At 41.1% G+C, this 16,384-nt stretch overlaps 1 protein-coding gene across 1 annotated transcript in view; it reads right to left on the reverse strand.

Annotated features, from left to right (window-relative positions):
- Nucleotides 1–16,384, reverse strand: part of snx30 (sorting nexin family member 30) — a 49,261-nt gene extending 32,877 nt beyond the window's left edge. The window contains exon 1 of the mRNA XM_064977229.1: nucleotides 16,095–16,384. Within this exon, the coding sequence (XP_064833301.1) occupies nucleotides 16,095–16,241 (147 nt within the window). The 5' untranslated portion in view covers nucleotides 16,242–16,384. The remainder of the gene's footprint in view (nucleotides 1–16,094) is intronic.

The raw sequence follows: 16,384 nt of genomic DNA on the forward strand, positions 1-16,384 counted from the left end.
TCACGAGGACGTTTGTCACACATTCCCCTTTACATCCCAAATGGCACCCATAGGGCTCTGGTCTAAAGTAGTGGACTATATAGGGGATAGTGTTCCATAGGGCTCTGGTCTAAAGTAGTGTACTATAATAGGGAATAGGGTTCCATAGGGCTCTGGTCTAAAGTAGTGCACTATATAGGGAATAGGGTGCCATAGGGCTCTGGTCTAAAGTAGTGCACTATATTAGGGAATAGGGTTCCATAGGGCTCTGGTCTAAAGTAGTGCACTATATAGGGAATAGGGTTCTATAGGGCTCTGGTCTAAAGTAGTGCACTATATAGGGAATAGGGTTCCATAGGGCTCTGGTCTAAAGTAGTGCACTATATAGGGAATAGGGTTCCATTTGGAAAGCAGCCGCTGTCTCATTACTGTTGGAGATTTGGAAAATAAGGGAAAGAAAGTCTACAGATAATTCCTGAGCTGAAACTCAGTAGGAGGCGTGTTCCTCGTTGTATACAAACTGTGGTGACCTGAGGATCAATCATTCACATTTAAGCGAGGCCAACTGACCAGGAAACTAAAAGCCAACAGAACATATTCTTGGAGGTGTTTCCTTGACGTTCAGTCCACTGATTTACGGAGGGACGATATAAAACCAACCTAATTCCTATGGAGAGCTAAGGGTCAACATTGGGCTAATGATGCATTCGATTGTGGAACGTCAGGAATGGCTGAGTCAAGACTTTGAGTCAAGACTTTGAGTCAAGACTTTGAGTCAAGACTTTGAGTCAAGACTTTGAGTCAAGACTTTGAGTCAAGACGCCATTCAAGTGTTCCTCCTCCTCTTCCACAGCGGCCCACGAGAAAGGCTCCCACCCTGTTTCTGTAGCGCGGGGCAGCTTGATGAAGTCTGCAATGCCAAGCAGAGGCATTGGGTCCCATTTTTAGAGTGTTTGGTACGACTCGACCAGGTATCGAACATCAACCTTTCATTCTCTATGTGGATACTCCAACCACAAAACCATTTAGTTGGTTCTCTTGCAATGACAAAGCTTTTTGTTGAGTATTTCACAAACTTAAAGCTACGTACAATAAACAATCCCCATAGAGAATGACCAGATGTCCCAGGTGACAACACAGAACAGGTAGAGAATGACCAGATGTCCCAGGTGACAACACAGAACAGGTAGTGAATGACCAGATGTCCCAGGTGACAACACAGAACAGGTAGAGAATGACCAGACGTCCCAGGTGACAACACAGAACAGGTAGAGAATGACCAGATGTCCCAGGTGACAACACAGAACAGGTAGAGAATGACCAGATGTCCCAGGTGACAACACAGAACAGGTAGAGAATGACCAGATGTCCCAGGTGACAACACAGAACAGGTAGTGAATGACCAGATGTCCCAGGTGACAACACAGAACAGGTAGAGAATGACCAGACGTCCCAGGTGACAACACAGAACAGGTAGTGAATGACCAGATGTCCCAGGTGACAACACAGAACAGGTAGGGCTGAGGGCTGAAGGCCACATGACTGCCACTGACATCCCACACTGAAACAGTAACCTGCAGTAACTTACAAAAAACAAAAGAAGCCAAATTGGTGTTTGTTTTAATTTGTGTTTCATTCATTTTGAAATAATACTATTAAAGAGGCCATTTTGAAATAATACTATTAAAGGAGGCCATTTTGAAATAATACTATTAAAGAGGCCATTTTGAAATAATACTATTAAAGGAGGCCATTTTGAAATAATACTATTAAAGGAGGCCATTTTGAAATGATACTATTAAAGGAGGCCATTTTGAAATAATACTATTAAAGAGGCCATTTTGAAATAATACTATTAAAGGAGGCCATTTTGAAATAATACTATTAAAGGAGGCCATTTTGAAATAATACTATTAAAGGAGGCCATTTTGAAATGATACTATTAAAGGAGGCCATTTTGAAATAATACTATAAAGGATGCCATTTCATGGCTTTAAATGAGAGCTCTGCACCATCTCATCTGTGTTCTTCGCGCCTATTAGACAGGATACAGTTTGCTCTTTACAAGCGGGTAGTAAAGCATCTCTAGGGTCATGGGTCTCTATTATCATTGGGTTTACTTGATAGCTACCTACACAAATAGCTAGCTAGAACAAAGTGTTAATTAGAAATTAATTTAAAGAGAGATTAAAAGCAATACAAATAAGTTCTCCATCTCTAGTGTCATGTGGTGCCAATGAAATCTCTGTAGCTACAAGACAAGTTATCAAGACGAAATCACTGTACCGACATCTCTGCCACACCAGATGCATTCCAAGTTGTCCACTGTCAATATTGATGTAGACTCAGCAACAATGTAAAAGAGATGTGGCAAAGCAGGTGAGCATTTAGAAAACATCTGATGTGTAGGTTTTATAGGAGGCAAATCTAAGCTAACGGATTGACGCTTTGTCTCAGATTCCCACTTTAAAAATGTTACTTTATGTCCAACAAAAACCCATCAATTTAAAAGCTTAAAAAAGGATTCAGAAAAGTTCAAATCAAGTTTTTCCACCAACTTTGATAATATTTGGATGAAACCATTTCAAAGTAGGGTGACCAGATTATGAAAAATTACTGTTGCTTCTACATTGATAAAGTTTGATCATAAAGTTACTGGTCCCTGACCCCCCATCCCAAAAAATCCCCCTCATCAATCTACACACAATACCCCATAATGACACCACAATACCCCATAATGACATCACAATACCCCATAATGACATCACAATACCCCATAATGACAAAGCAAAAACAGGTTATTAGAAATGTTTGCTAATAAAAAAATATCACATTTCCATTAGTATTCAGACCCTTTACTCAGTAATTTGTTGAAGCACCTTTGGCAGCGCTTACAGCATCTAGTATTCTTGGGTATGACGCTACAATCTTGGCACACCTGTATTTGGGGAGTTTCTCCCATTCTTCTCTGAAGATCCTCTCAAACTCCGTCAGGTTAGATGAGGAGTGTTGCTGCACAGCTAATTTCAGGTCTCTCCAGAGATGTTCGACCAGGTTCATGTCTGGGCTCTGGGTGGGCCACTCAAGGACATTCAGAGACTTGTCCCGAAGCCACTCCTGCGTTGTCTTGGCTGTGTGCTTAGGGTTGTTGTCCTGTTGGAAGGTGAACCTTCACCCCAGTCTGAGGTCCTGAGCACTCTGGAGCAGGTTTTCATCAAGCATCTCTCTGTACTTTGCTCCGTTCATCTTTCCCTTTATCCTGACTAGTCTCCCAGTCCTCTCTGCTGAAAAACATCCACCACAGCATGATGCTGCCACCACCATGCTTCACCGTAGGGATGGTACCAGGTTTCCTCCAGACGTTACGCCTGGCATTCAGGCCAAAGAGTTCAATCGTGGTTTCATCAGACTGGAGAATCTTGTTTCTCATGGTCTGAGAGTCTTTAGGTGCCTTTTGGCAAACTCCAAGTGGGCTGTCATGTGCCTTTGAGTGGCTTCAGTCTGGCCATTCTACCATACAACCCTGATTGGTGGAGTGCTGCAGAGATGGCTGTCCTTCTGGAAGGTTCTCCCATCTCCACAGAGGAACTCTGGAGCTCTGTCAGAGTAATCATTTGGTTCTTGGTCACCTCTCAGACCAATGGGATTCTCCCCTGATTGCTCAGTTTTGCCGGGCGGCCAGCTCTAGGAAGAGACTTGGGGGTTCCAAACTTCTTCCATTTAAGAATGATGGAGGCCACTGTGTTCTTGGGGACCTTCAATGCTGCAAACATTTGTTGATACCCTTCCCCAGATCTCGACACAATCCTGTCTCGGAGCTCTACGGACAATTCCTTCGACGTCATGTCTTTTTGCTCTGACATGCACAGTCAACTGTGAGACACTTATATAGACAGACGTGTGCCTTTCCAAATCATGTACAATCAATTGAATTTTCCACAGGTGGACTCCAGTCAAGTTGTGATCAATGGAAACAGGAAGCTCAATTCTGAGTCTCATAGCAAAATAATGTATTTCTGTTTTTAAATTATTTTTTTTATAGATTTTGCAAAAATGTCTAAAAAAAACCTGTTTACCCTTTGTCATTATGGGTACTGTGTGTAAATTGATGAGTATTTATTTGTATTAATTTTATAATAAGGCTGTAACAACATAACAAAATGTAGAAAAAGTCCAGGGCTACGGAACACTTTCTGAAGATGCTGTAGCTACTTCCCAGCATGCACTGTTGGCGTTGTGACTGGACGTCACAGCGTAGACTTAACTTTACACTATCTTCTGAACAAACATCTGACAGCAGCTTTTCATTTTCAGGTGGAAACTAGGGTCAGGCGTTCTGGAGGGAAGTTGATCTATCGATTGGGGAGAAAATGTGGATGGGTCTTGCCAGGGAAGCTAATCCTGAAGACGGACGCTGTACTTTCATTGACAGTGGATCTTGCTGAATATAATAAAAGTAATAGACTCATCAAACTATGATAACGACACGGTAGCCAACATTTTTGGAGGGAAAGGGGGGTGGGGGGGGGGCTAACTTTAGATAATGCAACCGTGTCTGCTTTGACTTGTGAATGGTATATTTCTTATTATAGTAGGAATTTTCCTGATAGTCACAATATGATTGCTGTTCTTCCATCCCTACGCCCCCCTACATTGAGTCTGAGAACTGCCAGCACACACTGCTGGCTTGAAGGAATGTTGTCCACAATGTTGTGAACGTTGTGATGTGCACAGTACTTGTAATTTACCCCTGGAAATCATCATTTGCCGTTCCAAAATGGAGTAGGGTGGAGTTTATTACCGTCTAATTTTGTCTCTCCACTATCATCAAGCAATAATGACAGACGTTTTAGAACGTTCAACATCTACTCTGCTTCCCAGCCAAACCCCCCCGCAGCAGTGATACAAAAAACATCTGCTTTCCCAAAGAACGAGGAATACGCTGTGAAGCTTGTGAAGACGGACCGTAAGATACTGTAAGTCAGAGTCATTCATTTAAAATCTGCATCAATTGAGCATTTAAACATTTCCAAAATAATTAACATTTTAAAAGTTTAATTGAAGAAGAAGAAAACAAATTTGCAAGACCAAATATTGCATATTTCAAATTGAGACGAAGTAATTCACTAGTGGGTGACTGAAGCTCGTCTCCTCTCTTAGTTGGTTACATTTCCTAAAGCCTAAGTCATTCACTTTTACGTGATATCAGATTTTTGTTACTTAGTATTATTTTTCTTCAAGCATTCAGACAGGAGACAAATTGTATGAATCAATGGGGTCCTGCAGGGCAGCAGGGTGCCTATATTATGGCTTATGGCTCTAATCAGTTCTCTGTCAAATGATGTCTCTACTATTTCTCGTGTTCATGCTGATCAATATTTTGGCCGATTTTAAATGATCAAATAAATGTCTGATCAATGCATACAGTACAGGGCTCCCCGAGTGGGAGCAGCGGTCTAAAGCACTGCATCTCGGTGCTAGAGTTGTGTCACTACAGTCCCTGGATCGAACCCAGGCTGCATCACATCTGGCCGTGATTGGGAGTCCCGTAGGGCGGCTCACAATTGGCCCAGCGTCGTCCAGGTTTGGCCGGGGTAGGCCGTCATTGTAAATAAGATTTTGTTCTTAACTGACTTGCCTAGTTAAATAAAAGGTTAAATAAAAATAAATAAATACAATTGTGAACATATTGTCATTTCTAATGCTCATGCAGAGGCACCAATACATTGTCCAGTACACTTATTGTATGCTGTTTCCCATGTATGTTCCCTTATGTCTCAGCTTCTAATCAGTGTCTCAGGCTTTACTCATTCTGCTGAGGAAGTGTAATCAGTGAACTGTATTCTGTAATTAACTGCTGCAGTTTGTCTGATATTCAACAGTAGACTGGGAATGATGTTTACCTGGTTCATCAATGACATGTGGCCCTTTGTTTACCTTGTTACCTGGCAACAACCACAAGGCAGCTGTAGGTCAAGGTGAGCTCATGAATATAAACTCCCCATCAACTCGGATTGTTCTCTCAGGCTTCCTGATTATTACAAAGACGAGAGAAAAAGGTACAATTTCTTCAATTCTGAGCATTTTAATAGTTTAAAATATAATGATTGATATTTGTCATTTAAAGGCTATTTTTACATGGGTGAGAAAATAAATAAATAAATAAATAAAAAAAGAAAGAAAGAAATATATATATACAGTGCCTTGTGAAAGTATTCGGCCCCCTTGAACTTTGCGACCTTTTGCCACATTTCAGGCTTCAAAACAAAGATATTAAACTGTATTTTTTGTGAAGAATCAACAACAAGTGGGACACAATCATGAAGTGGAATGACATTTATTGGATATTTCAAACTTTTTTACCAAATCAAAAACTGAAAAATTGGGCGTGCAAAATTATTCAGCCCCTTTACTTTCAGTGCAGCAAACTCCCTCCAGAAGTTCAGTGAGGATCTCTGAATGATCCAATGTTGACCTAAATGACTAATGATGATAAATACAATCCACACTCTGTTTACACCTTCTATATCCTGTGGCTGTGATAAATAAACTTAGATTGTATATGATAGTGTTTACTGAGACGGTAATGTGAAGAACAACATGACCTGCACCAAAGGATACAACGAGAGGCCAACGAGTCCACGTTCTGAAATTCCCCGGTAGAAGACTTTTACTTCATCACACTCACAACCGTAAAACCATTTTCTGTAATTAGCTCGCCGTTAACTTGTAAATAATGATCTTATTGTGAGTTAATTTTCCTGTAATAAGGAATTACAATTAGCTTAAGTTAAGACGTTGTCAGTTATGAAAATGGCCATTATTTGAACTGGCTAGCCAGTTACCTTAACGCTAGCTAACTAGCTAACGAGTTAGAAACTAACCAAAACATAGTTTAGAAAGTTGCTTTTAGTTGCCTGGTTTTCTAAATTAACATTTACTAAGTGAATTTTTAAACGGATGGGTTTATTGGAGTTATAACACAACATTAGTTCTATTCTGGACCACCAGGCTGCTGATGTCATGCAGCCTGTCCTTTTTTAGTGTGTTTATTATGACAATAGAATGTTCATGATGTCACTGCGACAACTGTATAGCTACAGGCATGCCGATAGACAAAGTACAAACCAGCTTAACCCTTTATATAGTACACTACCGTACTCACTCTGTTTAGCACATGGCCTCACATGTGAATCCTTAAAGAGATGGGTGTGGTCTAAGGCTTAAGAGGGTGTGAACCATGCTGAATGGGCGGGGCTAAAGGCTTAAGAGGGTGTGAACCATGCTGAATGAGTGGAGACAAAGAACGGCTCTCCAGTAGCTGTACCAAAACAGAGAAGAATGTGAGAAACTCCCCAAATACAGGTGTGTCAAGCTTGTAGCCTCATACCCAAGAAGACAATCGGAGGCTGTAATCGCTGCCAAAAGGTGCTTCAACAAAGTAAAGGGTCTGAATACTTATGTAATCGTGATTTCAGTTTTTTTACATTCGCAAAAAAATAAATCTCAAGCTGTTTTTGCTTTGTCATTACAGGGTATTGTCTGTAGATTGATGAGGGGAGAAAAATATTGAATCCATTTTAGAATAAGGCTGGGGGGGAAAAAAGTATTAAAAAATTAATGAGCCCCCCCCAAAAAATCTATTTAATTTGGAATGGCAAGCCAGACCAAATTAAAAGGGCCTATTTATATAATGAATATGAATTTGGAGGGCAGACATTATTAAATATTATTAGACCTCTCATTAAAGGTGTCAGTCACACAAAAGTTATACTTACAGAAAGTTTGGACAAACCGCCTCATTCAAGGCTGTTTCTTCTTTATTTGTACTATTTTCTACACAGTAGAATAATAGTGAAGACATCAAAACAATGAAATGACACATATGGAATCATGTAGTAACCAAATGAATGTTAATCAAATCAAAATATATTTGAGATTCATCAAAGTAGCGACCCTTGTGACTTGATGGCAGCTTTGCACATTCTTGGCATTCTCTCAACCGACTTCATGTGGTTGTCACCTGGAATGCATTTCAATTAACAGGTGTGGCTTGTTAAGTTGTGGAATTTCATTCCTGAATGTGTTTGAGCCAATCAGTTGTGTTGTGACAACGTAGGGGAGGTAAACAGAAGATAGCCCTATTTGGTAAAATACCAAGTCCATATTAGGGCAAGAACAGATCAAATAAGCAAAGAGAAACAATAGACCATCATTACTTTAAGACATGAAGGGCAGTCAATCTGGAAAATTTTCTTTAGGTGCAGTCGCATAAACCATCAATGCTACGATGAAACTGGCTCTCATGAGGACCGCCTCAAGAAAGGAAGACCCAGAGCCAACTCTAATAAACTGGCTCTCATGAGGACCGCCTCAAGAAAGGAAGACCCAGAGTCAACTCTAATAAACTGGCTCTCATGAGGACCACCACAGGAAAGGAAGACCCAGAGTCAACTCTAATAAACTGGCTCTCATGAGGACCGCCACAGGAAAGGAAGACCCAGAGTTCTCTCTGCTGCAGAGAATAAGTTCATTAGTTAACTGCATCTCAGATTGTAGCCTAAATAAATGCTTCACAGAGTTCAAGTAACAGACACATCTCAACATCAACTGTTCAGAGGAGACTGTGTGAATAAGGCCTTCGTAGTCAAATTGCTGTAAAGAAACCACTACTAAAGGACACCAATAAGAAGAAGAGACTTGTTTGGGCCAAGAAACACGAGCAATGGACATTAGACCGGTGGAAATCTGTCCTTTGTTCTGGTGAGTCCAAAATTGAGAGTTTTGGTTCCAATCACTGTGTCTTTGTGAGACGCAGAGTAGGTGAACGGATGATCTCTGCATGTGTGGTTCCTACTGTGAAGCATGGGGGAGGAGGTGTGATGGTGTAGTGGTGCTTTGCTGATGACACTGTCTGTGAATAATTTAGAATTGAAGGCACACTTAACCAGCATGGCCACCACAGCATTCTGCAGCGATACGCCATCCCATCTGGTTTGTCCTTAGTGGGACTATCATTTGTTTTTCAACAGGACAATGACCCAACACATCTCCAGGCTGTCTAAGGGCTTTTTGAGTAAGAAGGAGAGTGATGGAGTGCTGCATCAGATGACCTGGCCTCCACAATCACCCGACCACAACCCAATTGAGATGGTTTGGGATGAGTTGGACTGCAGAGTGAAGGAAAAGCAGCCAACAAGTGCTCAGCACACGTGGGAACTCCTTCAAAGACTGTTGGAAAAGCATTCCAGGTGAAGCTGGTTGAGAGAATGCCAAGTGTTTGCAAAGCTGTGATCAAGGCAAAGGGTGGCTACTTTGAAGAATCTCAAATATAACATAGAATAAATAATAAATTTGCTTTTTAGTGTAGCTAGTCATCATCACTAATATGACACCTTGACATACATAATTAACCTAAAGCTCAAGAGAAACATGAAGGTACATTTAAACCCTGGCTTTAGCTGTCATATAAAGTACCAGTCATAAGTTTTAGAACACCTTATTATTCAAGGGTTTTTCTTTATTTTTTACATTGTAGAATAATAGTGAATAACAGACATCAAAACTGTGAAATAAAACATGGGATCATGTAGAACCCGAAAAAGGGTAACAAATTAAATTATATTTGAGATTCTTCAAAGTAGAAGCAATTTCTGAGGCTGGTAACTCTAATGAACGTATCCTCTGCAGCAGAGGAAACTCTGGGTCTTCCTTTCCTGTGTTGGTCCTCATGAGAGCCAGTTTCATCATAGCGCTTGATGGGTTTTTTCGACTGCAAAGTTCTTGAAATTTTCCAGATTGACTGACCTTCGTGTCATAATGTAATGATGGACTGTCATTTCTCTTTGCTTGTTTGAGCTGTTCTTGCCATAATATGGACTTGGTCTTTTATATACCACCCCTACCTTGTCACAACACGACTGATTGACTCAAATGCATTAAGAAGTAAAGACATTCCACTATTCAACTTTCAACAAGGCACATCTGTCAATTGAAATGCATTCCAGGTGACTACCTCGTGAAGCTGGTTGAGAGAATGCCAAGAGTGTGCAAAGCTGTCATCAAGGCAAAGGGTGGCTACTTTGAAGAATCTAAAATCTATTTTGATTTGTTTAACACTTATTTGGTTACTAAATTATTCCAAATGTGTTATGTCATAGTTTTGACGTCTTCAATATTATTCTACAATGTAGAAAATAGTTGAAAATTAAGAAAAACCCTTGAACAAGTATGTGTCCAAACTTTTTACTGGTCCCTGATCAATTAAAAACCCAGTTGTATTCCTGCTACACAGCTGTTTCTGTTTAAGTTAATGATTGTGTTTCAACTGTACATAATGAATTTATGATCTTTTGCCCCTGTTTGGTATAATTGGTTAATCATACACCTGACTACATGCCTACAAAATCCCTGACTTTAAGCAAGTGTACCTACAAGAATAGATGCTGTTTTGAAGGCAAAGGGTGGTCACACCAAATATGGATTTGATTGAGATTTTTCTTCTGCTCCGTCACATTGCATTTAGTTAATTTAGAAATATAAACTATTAATTTCTGAAAGCATTCTTACTTTACAGCATTTTTTCCACGCCTGCCTAAAACTTTTGCACAGTACTGTATACAGTGGGGCAAAAAAAGTATTTCGTCAGCCACCAATTGTGCAAGGTCTCCCACTTAAAAAAAAAATGAGAGAGGCCTGTAATTTTCATCATAGGTACACTTCAACTCTGACAGACAAAATGAGAAGAAAAAAAAATCCCGAAAATCACATTGTAGTATTTTTAATGAATTTGGAAATTATGGTGGAAAATAAGTATTTGGTCAATAACAAAAGTTTCTCAAATCTTTGTTATATACCCTTTGTTGGCAATGACAGAGGTCAAATGTTTTATGTAAGTCTTCACAAGGTTCTCACACACTGTTGCTGGTATTTTGGCACATTCCTCCATGCAGATCTCCTCTAGAGTAGTGATGTTTTGGGGCTATTGCTGGGCAACACAGACTTTCAACTCCCTCCAAAGATTTTCTATGGGGTTGAGATCTGGAGACTGGCTAGCCCACTCCAGGACCTTGAATTACTTCTTCAGAAGCCACTCCCCTTCATTGCCCGGGCGGTGTGTTTGGGATCATTGTCATTCTGAAAGACCCAGCCACGTTTAATCTTCAATGCCCTTGCTGATGGAAGGAGGTTTTCACTCAAAATCTCACAATACATGGCCCCATTCATTCTTTCCTTTACACGGATCAGTCGTCCTGGTCGCTTTGCAGAAAAACAGCCCCAAAGCATGATGTTTCCACCCCCATGTTTCACAGTAGGTATGGTGGTCTTTGGATGCAACTCAGCATTCTTTGTCCTCCAAACACAACGAGTTGAGTTTTTACCAAAAAAAGTTATATTTTGGTTTCATCTGACCATATGACATTCTCCCAATCTTCTTCTGGATGCTCTCTAGCAAACTTCAGACGGGCCTGGACACGTCTGGCACTGCAGGATGTGAGTCCCTGGCGGCGTAGTGTGTTACTGATGGTAGGCTTTGGTCCCTGCAGGTCATTCACTAGGTCCCCCCGTGTGGTTCTGGGATTTTTGCTCACCGTTCTTGTGGTCATTTTGACCCCACGGGGTGAGATATTGCGTGGAGCCCCAGATCGAGGGAGATTATCAGTGGTCTTGTATGTCTTCCATTTCCTAATAATTGCTCCCACAGTTGATTTCTTCAAACCAAGCTGCTTACCTATTGCAGATTCAGTCTTCCCAGCCTGGTGCAGGTCTACAATTTTGTTTCTGGTGTCCTTTGACAGCAGGTCTGTGAGAGCCAGAAATCTTGCTTGTTTGTAGGTGGCCAAATACTTATTTTCCACCATAATTTGCAAATAAATTCATTAAGAAGCCTACAATGTGATTTTCTGGATATTTTTTTTCTCATTTTGTCTGTCATAGTTGAAGTGTACCTATGATGAAAATTACAGGCCTCTCATCTTTTTAAATGGGAGAACTTGCACAATTGGTGGCTGACTAAATAATTTTTTGCCCCACTGTATATACATATATACATATATAAATATATATATTTAATTTTAAAAAATAATAATAATGTAATCCAGCCCCCGTCCCCACAGGAGGCCTTCTGGTAGGCCGTCATTGTAAATAAGAATTTGTTCTTAACTGATTTGCCTAGTTAAATAAAGGTTTAATAAAAATAAAAATGTACAACATAAAACACCAAATAATGCATGCATAGCAGAATTAGGCTGATACCTGCTAATTAACAATGTCCAGAAAAGAGCCTTGAAATTCGACAACCACCTAAAAGGAAGCGAATCCCAAAATCTTCCATAACAAAGACACCACCTACAGAGGGATGAACCTGGAGAAGAATCCCCTAAGGAAGCTGGTCCTGGGGCTCTGTTCACAAACACAAAGACCCCACAGAGCACCAGGACAGCATCTTAATTAGACCCAATCAAATCATGAGAAAACAAAAAGATAATTACTTGAAACATTGGAAAGAATTAACAAAAAAACAGAGCAAACTAGAATGCTATTTGGCCTTAAACAGCGAGTACACAGCGGCAGAATACCTGACCACTGTGACTGACCCAAATTTAAAGAAAGGCTTTGACTATGTACAGACTCAGTGAGCATAGCCTTGCTATTGAGAAAGGCCGCCGTAGGCAGACATGGCTCTCAAGAGAAGACAGGCTATGTGCTCACTGTCCACAAAATGAGGTGGAAACTGAGCTGCACTTCCTAACCTCCTGCCCAATGTATGACCATATTAGAGAGACATATTTCCCTCAGATTACAGAGATCCACAAAGAATTCAAAAACAAACCCAATTTTGATAAACTCCCATATCTACTGGGTGAAATTCCAGTGTGCATCACAGCAGCAAGATGTGTGACCTGTTGCCACAAGAAATGGTCAACAATTGAAGAACAAACACCATCGTGAATACAACCCATATTTATGTATATATATTTTCCCTTTTGTACTTTAACTATTTGCACATCGTTACAACACTGTACAAAGCCATATGACATTTAAAATGTCTATTCATCTGAAACGTTTTGGGAGTGATGTTTACAGTTCATTTCGATTGTTTATTTCACGTTTGTTTATTATCTATCTCACTTGCTTTGGCAATGTTAACATATGTTTCTCATGCCAATAAAGCCCTTTGAATTGAAACTGAACTGAATTGAGAGAGAGAGGCAAAGTGAGGGTTTTCAGTCTTACTTTGACCACCAGACAACAGAAAGAAAACAGATATAAGCTGAACATAACAGTATGTCAGTGGAAGGGAGGACAGTAGCAGGAGACACTATGAGCTGAACATAACAGGAGACACTATGAGCTGAACACAACAGGAGACACTATGAGCTGAACATAACAGTCAGTGGAAGGGAGGACAGTAGCAGGAGACACTATGAGCTGAACATTACAGTCAGTGGAGACAGTAGCAGGAGACACTATGAGCTGAACATAACAGGAGACACTATGAGCTGAACATAACAGTCAGTGGAAGGGGAGGACTGAACATAACAGGAGACACTATGAGCTGAACATAACAGGAGACACTATGAGCTAACATAACAGTATGTTAGTGGAAGAGAGGACAGTAGCAGGAGACACTATGAGCTGAACATAACAGTCAGTGGAAGGGAGGACAGTAGTAGCAGGAGAGACTGAACATAACAGTTAGTGGAAGCAGTAGAACATAACAGTCAGTGGAAGGGAGGACAGTAGCAGGAGACACTATGAGCTGAACATAACAGTATGTTAGAAGAGAGGACACAGGAGACACTATGAGCTGAACATAACAGTATGTTAGTGGAAGAGAGGACAGTAGCAGGAGACACTATGAGCTGAACATTACAGTCAGTGGAAGGGAGGACAGTAACAGGAGACACTATGAGCTGAACATAACAGTATACCAGTGGAAGGGAGGACAGTAACAGGAGACACTATGAGCTGAACATAACAGGAGACACTATGAGCTGAACATAACAGGAGACACTATGAGCTGAACATAACAGTCAGTGGAAGGGAGGACAGTAGTATACAGGAGACACTATGAGCTGAACATAACAGTATACCAGGAGACACAGGAGACACTATGAGCTGAACATTACAGTCAGTGGAAGGGAGGACAGTAGCAGGAGACACTATGAGCTGAACATAACTGGAGACACTATGAGCTGAACATTACAGTCAGTGGAAGGGAGGACAGTAGCAGGAGACACTATGAGCTGAACATAACAGTCAGTGGAAGGGAGGACAGTAGCAGGAGACACTATGAGCTGAACATAACAGTATACCAGTGGAAGGGAGGACAGTAGCAGGAGACACTATGAGCTGAACATAACAGTCAGTGGAAGGGAGGACAGTAGCAGGAGACACTATGAGCTGAACATAACAGGAGACACTATGAGCTGAACATAACTGGAGACACTATGAGCTGAACATAACAGTCAGTGGAAGGGAGGACAGTAGGAGACACTATGAGCTGAACATAACTGGAGACACTATGAGCTGAACATAACAGTCAGTGGAAGGGAGGACAGTAGGAGACACTATGAGCTGAACATAACAGTCAGTGGAACATAACAGTATACCAGTGAGGGAGGACAGTAGCAGGAGACACTATGAGCTGAACATAACAGTCAGTGGAAGGGAGGACAGTAGACACTATGGGAGTGAAGAGAGGACAGTAACAGGAGACACTATGAGCTGAACATAACAGTCAGTAGAGAGCTGAACATAACAGTCAGTAGAAGGGAGGACAGTAACAGGAGACACTATGAGCTGAACATTACAGTCAGTGGAAGGGAGGACAGTAGCAGGAGACACTATAACAGAGCTGAACATAACAGTATGTTAGTGGAAGAGAGGACACTATGAGCTGAACATAACAGTCAGTGGAAGGGAGGACAGTAGCAGGAGACACTATGAGCTGAACATAACAGTATGCCAGTGGAAGGGAGGACAGTAAACAGGAGACACTATGAGCTGAACATAACAGTCAGTGGAAGGGAGGACAGTAGCAGGAGACACTATGAGCTGAACATAACAGTCAGTGGAAGGGAGGACAGTAGCAGGAGACACTATGAGCTGAACATAACAGTCAGTGGAAGGGAGGACAGTAGCAGGAGACACTATGAGCTGGAGACATGAGCTGAACAGTACAGTGCCAGTGGAAGGGAGGACAGTAGCAGGACACACTATGAGCTGAACATAACAGGAGACACTAGACACTGAGCTGGAACATAACAGGAGACACTATGAGCTGAACATAACAGGAGACACTATGTGAACACATAGTGGAAGGGAGGACAGTAGCAGGAGACACTATGAGCTGAACATAACAGTCAGTGGAAGGGAGGACAGTAGCAGGAGACACTATGAGCTGAACATAACAGTCAGTGGAAGGGAGGACAGTAGCAGGAGACACTATGAGCTGAACATAACAGGAGACACTATGAGCTGAACATAACAGTCAGTAGAAGGGAGGACACTATGAACATAACAGTCAGTGGAAGGGAGGACAGTAGCAGGAGACACTTGTCATAACAGGAGACACTATGAACATAACTTTCATTGTCCTCCCTCTTCACGAGGGAGAGAAATTAGAAAATATCTTAAACATATGTGGGTTTTTGGTAACAAAATTACAAGGCACAAGTCAATGTTTCATAAACTTACAGAAGGCAAATATTTTCTCCAAAACTCAATATGTGTTGATATTAGTTGGCAGGGGGCTTTAGGTCAACATTATTGAGTCTCTTTTAAGACTTTTTCTGGTAGATGTCTAAGATCTCTTTTCCATCTGTTTGACAAGAGACCAAAGCCTTTGCTTATTCTTAATTTTTAGTATGGAAAATAGTTAAAAATGTATATATGCCTTAATTGATTAAAAAATATATAGACAATTAGATTTCATTTGATATGCTCCTACGAACTTCGTTGGTGCTCATGTGTCCTTTTAGATGGAAATGCCCAAGGCTAGACAATCTATATATCCTAAAACTACATCAGCACATGAAAGTACAGAATACGGACCGAACTATCTATTTATTTAGCTTTTCTAGCAATCTATATCTATATATTTTTTGTACCTTCCCTCCGATGCTGGTAATGGTGTTTCCGACATCTGGACTGGGTGTGAGGACCGACGCTGTCTCCTCGGCTCCAAGCGGATGACAGATCTCCTGAATGGGCTTTTTCCCCGAAGATGCCAGCGATTTTGGGGTGCCAGCACTCATTGTGCAAGCGATGGGAATCCGAGAACGGATTTACCGGGAAATATCTTCGTTTTTTTGGCCTGGAATGCGAGTTTTTGTGTGTGTGTGTGATTATTTCCCATGTATCCCGTGTATCAAACGCTGGACACTCCAGTTGCAACCAA

Source organism: Oncorhynchus masou, chromosome 11, assembly GCF_036934945.1.
Source record: "Oncorhynchus masou masou isolate Uvic2021 chromosome 11, UVic_Omas_1.1, whole genome shotgun sequence".
Lineage (NCBI taxonomy): Eukaryota > Metazoa > Chordata > Actinopteri > Salmoniformes > Salmonidae > Oncorhynchus > Oncorhynchus masou.